At 40.2% G+C, this 11,933-nt stretch overlaps 1 protein-coding gene across 1 annotated transcript in view; it reads left to right on the forward strand.

The window, feature by feature from the left end:
* Window positions 1-2,978, forward strand: part of LOC104960344 (rho GTPase-activating protein 44-like) — a 21,671-nt gene extending 18,693 nt beyond the window's left edge. The window contains exon 20 of the mRNA XM_010788345.1: window positions 2,929-2,978. Coding sequence (XP_010786647.1) covers window positions 2,929-2,978 — 50 coding nt within the window. The remainder of the gene's footprint in view (window positions 1-2,928) is intronic.
* Window positions 2,979-11,933: the final 8,955 nt, after the last annotated feature.

Here is an 11,933-nt window from a genome sequence, read left to right on the forward strand (position 1 = left end):
GCTGTGGGGGCAGCCGTGGCAGCTCCCACTACGCAGGGACATACTGTCTCAGGCGGGGGGGACGATCCTTTCAGTCACACCCAGAGCGCTTGGCCTATTGGGCCTGGCCCCGTGAGTTGTACAATCTGAATACAGTGGGGCTCCCTCCAGAGGTGATAAACACTATATTCCAGTAGTGCAAGAGCTTCCTCCACCATGGTCCTCTCTATGGACTGTAAGTGGGAGGGTGGTTTGGAGGAGTGGTGCCTTCAAAAAGGACACATCTCTTTCAATGTCCTGTCGGGTGATTTTTATCATTTCTAAACAGGACCTAATTGGATAAACACAGAGCTTTCTCTAACGATCAAAGTGTACTGGCTGCTATGCTGCATGCCTGTGGGCTTGCGGGAAAGACGGCTAGCCAAACATCCTTTGGTCTGCCGTTTTATGAACGGGGCTCGCAGGCTCCCTCCTGTTTCCCAGGTCAACTGGTGCCTTATGGGCATCTTGACAGTGGTTTTAGATGGGCTCACTCGACCTCCCATTTGAAACCCCTGGAAGAAGCTGACATGAAACACCTGTCACTGAAGTACCGTGGATGTTACTGGCTCTGGCATCCTGCAAGCGAGTCAGTTGACATTCATGCGCTCTCTGTACATCCTCCTTCATGCACTCAGTTTGCCCGGGGCAAAAGAGAGTGTTGCTCTACGCCCAACCCTGCTTTATACCTAAGGTTGTTTGGCTCCGTGTCCCCCCTTGACATTGTGGCATTTCTCCGCACTGTGTTCCTCTGAGGAACAGCGGCCGAATTTGCTGTGTCCAGTTCGTGCTTTACGCACCTATATGGACAGGTCAAAAGAGTTTCGTTGCAATGACCAACTCTTTATATCGTGGGCTAACCCTCAGAAGGGCAAGCCCGTTACCATGCAACGGCTCTCCCACTGGATTGTGGAAGCGATTGCTCTGGCTTATACGAGTCAGGGTTTGCAGGCACCATCGGGCTTTTGTCCGCTTTTACAGGCTAGATGTCTCTGCTCCAAGTGTGGCCCGCGCAATGCTGGGCCCCGTGTTGAGACAGGGTTCTACCTGTTAAGTTCTGGTTGTTTTGGTGATTTTCGAGATAAGCATGTCTAGCAATACGGGAGTTTCAATATCCCATAGTGAGACATCGAACGGAGAGTTATGAATGAGAACTATAGGTTACTTACGTAACCCCAGTTCTCAGAGTAACATGAAGTGAGATGTCTCACCAGACGGCCCTTCTTGCTAAGGCGAAGCGAGAAGAGGTGCTTATTTTGAATGACGCTGCGTCGTAGCGCAAGCTACTTATAGGGTGGGTGGATTCCCTGACGTAGACGTCAAGATCACCAGCCAATTAGGATTGGCGTAATGAGATTGATGCTTCTGTTTGCATACGCGTTGAGGCGCATCCCATAGTGAGACATCTCACTTCATGTTACTCTGAGAACTGGGGTTACGTAAGTAACCTATAGTTTCTGTATCCGCGTCAATCCACCTGAGCACCAGGTACTGAGCATGCGCAGTAACCTTTGCTAGTAGGCTAAGCATGCTTAGAACAGTGGCTCTTTTTTTTCTAGTGGTTTTGTTCCGTTTTCTTTTTATGTTTATAAGCCATTATTCTTTCTTGATAGTCTTCATTTAGCTTCAATTAAAATAATATGAAATCGTTTTTATTCCAATTAACTATTACTTCATTAGACATAATAGTCGTTTTTGATGAGTAAAATGTATTACAGTGTATTCCAGCAATACAAGTCCAGTAAGTCCAGCTATTAGTGTAGCTACATTCAATACACAATGTGTTTTCTTTTCCCATAACATTTTTTATTTATGCAGATTTATTGAAGTATGAAATGGGCATTATCTTTTCATGGAAATTCCTGACTTTGTTTTTATATATTCGTGGGTACTGCTCTAACTGTCCAGAAGGGAGCAGTGTCTTCTTCTAAACTACTTAACGTATTCAGCACCATTGCTTGAAGCACCATGAATGAGCTTTTTACTCAGGATATTTGGCATTTGTTTTTCTGTTTTCAAACACAAATGGCATGCCATAGTATTAAACACTTGTATTATATGTGTATGTTTGTATTTTCAACAATTGGGAAATTCAAAGTGTGTTTATTAGTCACATCATGAAGGCTATAAGAAGTGTTTTAAAAGCATTTTGAAAGAATAATCACTGAGCAATTAATTTCCAAATTGAATATTGAGTGAGGGGATATACTATATCCTACTGGTAATTTAAATGCAGCCATCTTGTGTTTCCAATGTTGAATAAAAATTGACCCAAGATAATTCGATGGCTGGCTGCTGGAAGCCTGTCTGTACCATGAACACGGGCCGTTACGGGCCCGGATCTGGACGGATGCCCTGTGGCTGGTGTCATTAGGGCTTAATGGGCCAACAGGTGGGCTGCACACCACCACCAGGGTCCCAAGGCCTCAGGGAATAAATGATATAGAGAAATGGCTGTTCTCTGCCTTCATTAATCTCCCAAGTTGGAAAATTGAGAGGGGTGGAGGATCCTTCAGCCTTGATCTCAACCTTTTGACCTTGTCAGATCATTTGTTTTCATTAGTCCCCACTCAGACAAACTGGTTAGTCCCAGTCCAGACACCTACCCTGCCCCCCGTCCAAGCAGGGAGCATTTCTAAAAGCATCTCCAGGGGTCTTCTCAACTCTAACCCCAACCCCCAAAACGTACTTTTCTATAGTGTCTCTGGACACTTCTAAATCAGCCTGGTTGATACTTCACATCCGCTGACCTGTTTCAGAAACTCTCTCACCGGTAATCCCTCAACAATGAACATGAGTGAGCAAGGGACGCCATAAAGACCATGAAGTCAATCCATAAGAAAACTCAGAGGTGGATTTCAACCTCTAAATATCATTATTCATCTGCACTCCTGCTGATTCTCTGTGTAGGTGGGATGACTGAAGGTTCTTCCTCTCAGTCTGGGGCAGCTGGGGACTAATTGGCTCCCAGTTCAGCGCCTTCTCTTAGGTCATAACCTCTCCACCTGATGACCCATTCCTGCTACTGATATGTGGGCTGCACTTTGATAGTGGTCAAAAACTTATTCAGATATTTTAGCCTAAGTGAATGTACTATATTACAATAACAGGAAAAGTCCTTCATTCAAAACCTTACAACATTATCAGCAAAATGTGCTCAAATGATATACATCTAAATAATTCCTTTTGCAATAAAATGTTCCTTGTCAGTGTTTATATTATTCTGTTTGGATCAACATCACTTCTGCATGTATATGTTGTAATTTACTGCTGAAAATGTTTAAGGTTGTGCTTTTTTAACCCCTTTATTTACTCATGAGTAGTTTACTCTCCAACAATGCTTCATATTATCAGATTCGATAATAATCATTATGTGTTTGGAGCGTCTCGGTTCTGTGAGAACCACTGAGTCAACAGCTCAGAAAAACAGCCCTTTTTTCGACTTTTAGAGAAAGTATTTTTTCAGCTGCTCCAAGAGGGGCTTTAAATAATGTATGTATCTTAAGAAGTCAGAGAGTATTCTCAACCCATTTGTTCACAAAGTTAGAGATACATATTTGTTTTACTGAACTGGCAGGGTATGATCAAATTAATCGACTAATATACGAAAGATTTCCCACTTAGATGTAGTGGGGTAGAAGTACATTGTTGTATACAATTTAAATTAAATATAAAAAAAGTAAAGTTAGAGTGCCTCTAATTGGTGCTTAAGTCAGTACTTAGTAAGTGAACTTAGTTAAATCTCAGCCCTGACCTTTGCATGCACTCATTAGATGGGTTAGCTCTTGCCATAAACAAAATGTTGAAGCTTCAATTGTTGGCTTTTCTAGAAGAAAAAAACAAAGGCTGAGTACAAGGATGGACCCTAATGGCATGTTATGTGCTCATGTTAAAAGCTGCCCAGTCAACAGAGCGTTGGATTGGAGGGAATCGCCACGTACATCATGCTTCTGTTTTTATCTATAGACACATGGCATCACATTACCAAGATCAATCAGTCTGGGTGTGAGGGGTGGGTCACTAAAAGCCTTTGGTCTGTCATTAAAGAAAAGTTTGACATATTCATCAAGGAGGTGTGTGCCAGGCAGCAGGCAGGCGTTGTGAATCATACACCCTCTGTCTTTAACTCACATTTCATCCACAGAAATGTACTTTTATATTGATTGCCTATCTAAAATAATCAAGGATCAATCACTGATATTACAATTGGAGTCAAACTACTTGCAAAAAGCAGAGATGCACCTTTTTCTTTGAAGCTTTTCTCCCTTGCAGACTGGGTGTGGAGAAGCAAAGCTCACCATTACCGTCAGTCCTTTCAGGTAAGCCTGAGCGCAGAGGCCAGACTTTGTGGTGTGTTTTTAAAGGGTTATCCAAGGACATAATGAGACCCAGCAAACCCCAGCGCCAGGCCTAATGAAAACGCAGTGACATCTGAGGGGGAAGGATATTACAGGTCTGAACTACAGGGGCTGTTTTAAAATGCATCAAATGACAGAAAATGATGGTTATCACAAGCACTTTTTAGAAGGTAAATGCCGGTCTGCTGTTTGTCGGCCCTGAGTAGAGAGACACGAGCTGAGCACTTATCACTGGTGGCATGTTGGACACTCAGCACAACATCTAGAAAGAGATTTCATTTAACAGGAAAATGCTTCTTATTCTGGCCTCAGTAGAAGATGGGGGTTTGATCTTCATTCTAAAAAGATAACTCGTGGAGAAAATGGTGCTTTCACATCAGCAATCAAGGTGTTACCTTTCACAGCACACCTTTCATCACAGGATTCAAAGATACATTACCAACTCAGTAACTGCTTGTTTGGGTGTGGTGAGCTCCAGCTGCAGTGTATTGTGAATATATTTGTGCTCAGAGACAGAGCAAGCACATACGTGCAAGCAAATAATACATTATAGTTTTTCCTTTATAGAGACCATGAATAAAGAACAGATGGGAAAAGTGGCCTTTCTGTTTGAGCTTACAGTACAAACGGATCATTTTAAACACAAGTTGAAACAGTGGGACCATGAATGTAGTCATGAATGATCCGTTGTGTGTGATTGATCATTCATTATAATAATAAGTATTATTTTTATTTTTTTTGCTGTTTGCATTTATTTTTGTATATATTTTGTATGTGTTTAAATTCCACCAAGGAACGGGCACTGTTTTTGTTATGTCTTGTTGTGTCGTGTTTTTTAGCATTTAATTGTGATACTCTTTATTGGATGATACTAAACAATCCTTTAATATTTGTACATGTTGGTTAGAATCTTTGAAAATACCAATATTTGTAGTATTATAAAGTACTCACATTATTTACACCTGTTAATACACACACACACACACACACACACACACACACACACACACACACACACACACACACACACACACACACACACACACACACACACACACACACGCACATTTTATATGAAGCCAACACTTGTGGAAAATAAGGCCTTGAGGTAGCCTTGGCATTTCATGGATCTGAAATACAGATTGAGCTCGGAGGGTCCAGGATTTATGATGTGAGGCGAGCAACCCTAGAGACAAGCCAACTCCTCCCTATGTTGGCAGCCACTTGTGATAGAGATATTTAAGGCAGGATATTACAGCTGATTGCTCATGGACCATGGGAAAGTAAAAGTTAAACAGAAAAGAAAGCTGAATTAGAGCGTTGGATCCCAAAACACTTGTTCTAACCTAAAGCTTTAGAGGCTCGGGGTCAAGAATGGCTCTGCCAAACTGAACGCTGAAGGGTCCATAAATCAAATATTCAGAGAGCTCTGAATCCCTGAGTAAAGAACTGTGTGTGTATATTTGGCAAAGTCTTGATCATGACCAAAGGAAAGTATGTATACCAAAGGTGGTGCGTGTGGTTTGTGGTGTTTGCCCACCCTTGCTGTAGTATGCGCTGTAAATCGGGAGGAGGTTGAATTTTCAATGAACTGTCACAACCCTTGTGAAATATGCATCCACTAAACATGTTTCAAGTGCAGCAGTGTGTTTATCCAATGCTAATGAGCGTGGTTAGTCCTGCAGGGAGACTTTATAAAAGTCAATGCACTGTTTGTGTTGGCTTCAGATAGCTTTTTCATGTGGAATCAGTATATTCAAATGAGCGTTCTTTGTGGACACAAAGTACAACTAAAATTTTCCTCTCAGAATTTGTGTTTAAAAGGTTGAACTTAATGTAATAATCGACCTCTTTTCCTGTTGACATTGGTGTTCAGGAATGTAGGAAGCATCAAGGGCAGTGTAGCTTCGATGACTGACTGACCTTACTTCCCTCAACCCTGCGCTGAACTCCATTAAGAGCTGCCTGTAGTCTGTAATTTAACCAACAGCCTCTTATCATGTTTTTCTTGTCTCCTCCTCAGGGGGTTGACTGCTTGCCCACAGACCAGCTTTACTTCATTTCAGCCTTCAGATTTCCCCTGAAAATAAAGCAAGGGGATATGACAACTGCGTGACTGTTTGAAAATACAAATGGACGGCTGAAAAATGGCTGTACATTTTTTATGAGTGTGGTTCAGACAACCAGCATGTGTATTTGAACGATTTATTTTAGTGGGCTTCCTGGAAATGTCTTGAGTTAGTTACTCTTCGATCAGGGCGGTGATTTTATTTGGCTCCACAGGTTATTTACTGTTCACAAGGAATTACAAACCACATCCACTACATGCACGTCTGCAGTTCAGTAAAGCTATAGTTAATTATCTTATGTTATTTATTGTGCACGGGGAAGTGCTCAGGCCACATGGACTTTATAAGAGACCAAACAATACCCTTGCAGTGCTGAAACACTTTCAGACATAAAAAATAACGCAACTGAAATAACTTCTATAAATAAAATATGCCACATCAAAAGGTTCCAATTATATAATGAACCATAATATACTAAATAGGCTCCATTTGAATGTAAACCTAAATCACAGTACAAACTATTTTCGCTGGAGGGAGACCAGTAAACACGTCTGTTTCTATAGCTTATGGTATGTAACTGTACACACAGAGAACTTGGTCTTTAGGTTCATTTTGCTTCAAGCAAGGCTCTGCACTATTTGTTTTTTATCTGACAATAATTAAAGCTGGTACCAAACATCAACCTTTCCTTTAACATTAGGAGCAAATTGTGCCTCAGCTTGGGGCTCTTGGCAGTTTTTGGACATGTCCCCCCTCACCCAATCATACAGGTAGATTGGAGCTCCTGTGTGTTCCCTCTTTCCTCCCCTGAGTGACCTTGTCAATTTCTGCCTGTGGTGACAGAGGAGGCCTGGGGCGTTGGGACCACACAGCCTTGTCATCTCGGCCCAGATCAAAGAGACCCTGCTCTGGCCTGACAGGAGCCATGGCCCTGGATGAAGGCTACAGTGAGCATGGAGCTGGAGAGAAGAGCTTGATCCACATCATGGGTGGCAAGAGGCAGAGTAGCTGGTTATCCTGAGTGAGGAAGCTTTAAAGCCAATGGTTCTTCTAACTTGGCCGAAGAGATGCTCAAGATTTTTGAGCAAGGAAGCGAGACTTGTAAGAACCCGATGAGTGAAATTAAAGGGAAATGAGAGAAGAAGCATGCCAGGAATGTTGAAACAAAAGCAAAGGGAAGGAGAGGTGGTGGACACGTGGAGCCTAACACGTCTTTAGAGGACCTCCACCCAGTTGGAACTTCTTTAGACATTTTTCTTGGCCACAGATATGCTTTCTTGTGACCCCAGAGTATTTGCTGACATTCACAGCCTCCCCACTGAACAATAAATACCGAATGAGAGTAAATATAAAATAATTAAGACTCAAAAGTAAATGGTTTATGTATCATACTTCAGCATGTTAGGCTATGTTTGTTTTATTTCCTGCTAAATAACATTTCATAAAGTAAAGTGGATGAGATGATTAAGAGGGTTTGGAGAGCATTCTGTTAGTAACATTTGCTTGTATTCATAACATTTGGATTAGTTATTGAAATATAAAACAATTGCAAGATGTTTATGTGTTTATGTGCCCTCCAGTCATGATAGTTACAATAATGTTTAAAGCAGATTTAAAATTACTTTTTTAAATGTTGACGTTTGTCCAATAAACTTGATGTGAGCTGTTCAAGAAAATGTCTTCCATTCCTGCTTAACGTTAAAGAAGCATTCTTTGTTTTTTAATCTTTATTATTTAAATGGCTTCTAGGTCGACTCCCAACCTCAGCATCTGATGTGTTTTGCTTTCAAAAGGCCACATCATAAATTCCTGGATCTTGATATTTTCCCTCATTTCCCACAGGACCATAATGATGCAGCGTTCTTTGTTGAAAGCACCTGTTCTCAGCTCGAATAATGGGCTACATTTTTATCCAAGGTATACCCCCTGAGGGACGCCCAGCCTCCAAGCCTCCACTTGAGGGTATCTAGTTGCCGCCGTTGCCAGTGAATGTTAGCCGCAACCTTTGAACACATTCAACATGTGTTCTTCTACTAGGGTCTGTTCTTAAAAACGGTCGAACGGCAAGGCTGCATTATCCTTTGAAGCTATTATCTCAAATTAAAAACATTGACAATAAAGCAATGGTGGGGGGTTGCTGACTGTGTGTGAATGACTGTGTTTGAAATGAGCTTGCAAAAGAGATTGAGAAGTACAAGCATTATATTCCCATACATTAAAAAACTTCACCAGATGTGTTTATGTTAAGCATACATATTTGACAATTAAAGATTGCTACCATAGGCTGCAGATATATTAATTGGAAGAAATAAATAAACTAAACTGGAGCAGACCTGCAAATAAAGTTGTATTATACATCCATGATAAACTTGTAAACAACCTGGAAATTGTGAAAAGGATCCAACTAAGCTTACAGGAAAACTCAACTTGTGTGTTTGAGACTTTAGTGCTTTAAAAAAGCATGGTCTGTACTTTATACAAAAGATATTCCTTGTAGGGAAATAAAAGAGCAAAACAAATAGAGCATGTCAGCATTTGGTAATATTCCTAAACCATTATTGACATGTGTTTAAAAAGCTTTTATTTGTCTCACCGGATCCATTGTTTACTGTAATGTGTGTCATGTTTTAGGAGCTCCTGCTTGAGGGTTTTCAAATGTTGCATTCAGGCGCCAGTTTAATCTTAAAAATGCTCATTCCCAAAAGAATTAATGTCAGTGCATTCTTACTTTTGTTAATGGTATAGATTCACTTTTTCACATTCACCTATGAAAAAGTAGCTAACAGTATTACAGGAGTTCTTTTTCGATTGGGTAGGGCTTGGCAGGACCAGAACATCTAAGCCTGGATGAGCCCTTCAACCTGCCACAGGGCTGCTTCCAGGTACAGCAGATAAGACCTTATAGGATCAAGTGAGAAAATCCACTCAGGTTACGGCTATTCCCTAAGATAAGATGGTCTCTAGCACGGCTCCAGAGCATTTATAGACATTGTAAATGGCCTTAGCCTGAGTTGAAGACCTTTAAGGAGGACTTAAGGAGTCCGAGCAGTGTCTTGATCTGCCTCTCAGCTCACCTAATAACACTGTCATTACATTGAGGGCTTTGTGTGTGTAAGACCACGTCAGCCCTACTGTTGTTTGCATGTTTGTTCTTTTTTTGGATAAGGCGGCGGATGAGATCATCCATCCTCCACTTTACCCTCTAATAGGCTCAGATCTCTGACATCTGGACGTTGCTCTAACAGGGACGATGTGTTAGTGTATGTTTGTTTGTGTAAAACACTGTTTGGGCACATTTTGAACCAGAGATCGCAATTATATGCACACACCTATGCACCGGATTCACACTTTATTTACACAACAGCAGGAATGATGACAGATGAATGTTTTGGAAGGTGATGAGCAAGCACAGGTTGTTAGCAGCGTTACATATGCATTTTTTTAGGCAGAAGTGTTGGACCCCGTGTGTCCTTGTTAGGTAGAAAAGTCAGAGATTTAGCATAGTTTTTCTCGCTATAAAGCAACAACTTTTCTTTGTGAAGAAACGTGTTGCTTTCACTAAATTAGAAAATGGCTCCATGATGGCAGACTGACAACCAAAATACACAATGGATGGATCAGGTTGCATTCCTTTGTGCTGTAGATAGATGATCAGTGTGGGTCCTGATGCAGGACTTTATTTAACTGTCTGGTTTTCATGTATGAGCTAGTGCCGTGTATGTCATCTGTTTAGACTGCAGAAGTGGAGTGTGTTAACATGGTTCAGTTAGTGTAATCTTATCGAGGATGTGAAGAAACAGTCAAGCACTCCTTTAGTGTGTCCGGTTTACTTCTCACAGAGATGACACAGAGTGAACATGCTTGTGAATGTAATAGTGTCTGTTTTTGCGTGAGTGTATGTGCATGTGTGTGGTGTAGTGTTGTGTGCGTGCATGCATGTGTATGAGGTATTGTCTTCCTGCATCATGAAGCACAGTAGATGGACAAAATCTGAACACAATTTTACGGAAACCTGGAAGAGCTGTGTCTGCTTATGTGCCCTGTTGTGTGTGTGTGTTTGTGTGTGTTTATTCTCTCTCAGGTGTCTTTTGCTCTAAGTCCCTTCCTTTCATGACGGAAAGCTCTGCTTTGAAGTCTGTCAATCCCCTCCATGCAGACAAGAATGAAACCTCAGAAAGAGGGAAGATATTTCCCATTTTCTATATGTCATATTGCAGTGAAAACACTTAATGTCATCCTTCAAAGGATCAATATATAATTAGCTTTCTCAGTACTGTCATCAAACTCTAACTCAACACATTTGTAATTCTAAGTGTTCTGAATGCTAAAAGATCTCTGAATATTTTTGAATATAAAAAAAACGATATTACCTTTACACATTTGAGTAATGTTTGACTGTAAGATGTTGCTGTTTTTTTTCAAATGACCTTTTATTGACACACTTCACATGACATGTAGCACATTTCCTTTTATTGTTTTTAACAGTCAATGTTTTTATGTCATCTACAACATGTTTGGACATCTGAGTTGTGCTTCATAAGAACGCTTCAGTTTTCTTATTTGGTAAGAGTTCACTGAATTAAACAGAAAAACCCTGGTTCGACTAAAACTTAAAGGTCAAAAGTAAGAGTTAGACATGCATATTGCAACTATTTCTAAACAGACAAGTACTGATTTACTCATAGTTTTATTCAGGGCTGTTTCTTCCTGTATAGGCAGACTATGCAGATGTATAGGGCCCCGGCGACCACTAGGGGGCCCCCAAGCTGAAAATACTTTTTTTTTTCATCCAAAAAACAAAAAAAGTATAATTCATACACACAAAGATGAACAAAATTAGTAGAAGCGGGAGGGCTGAAGCATAGCTTATGGAAAGTAGCCCTCCCGTACATCATCCTAATACAGCATCAGCAATATTGCGTCAAAAACGTATAGAAATGAAGGAGTACAAAGAAATAAAGAAAACAGGAGAAAACATTTAATAAAAGTTAGGGCAGGAAAACAATAAATGCATATATATATATAGATATATATATCTATATATATACGAAAACTAGATATAGGGTCATTTTCTGCACATGTCAATAGCACTATCTTTTTTTGGAAATGAAAATACTATATATAAATATATACATATGTACACATGTACTTGGCAAATGAATAATAATAATAATATATGCATATAATAATATATACATAATTGCATATAAACATTGTGAACACTTATTTTCAAGTTACTTTTTTTACATTCATATGTTAACGCTGTGATTTGGAACTGCTTAGCAGTTCCAAATCACAGCGTTAACATATGAATGTAAAAAAAGTAACTTGAAAATAAGTGTTCACAATGTTTATATGCAATTATGTATATATTATTATANAAACCAGCCGAGAAGTATTTTTTAGAGTATTGATTACAGCGTTTAGAATGTGTTGCATGAAAAGTGATGAAAGAAAATATGAGGAGAAAAGGCGTGTTAAGCATATA

The sequence above is a fragment of the Notothenia coriiceps genome, unplaced genomic scaffold (genome assembly GCF_000735185.1).
Source record: "Notothenia coriiceps isolate Sejong01 unplaced genomic scaffold, NC01 NC01_scaffold00031847, whole genome shotgun sequence".
NCBI lineage: Eukaryota > Metazoa > Chordata > Actinopteri > Perciformes > Nototheniidae > Notothenia > Notothenia coriiceps.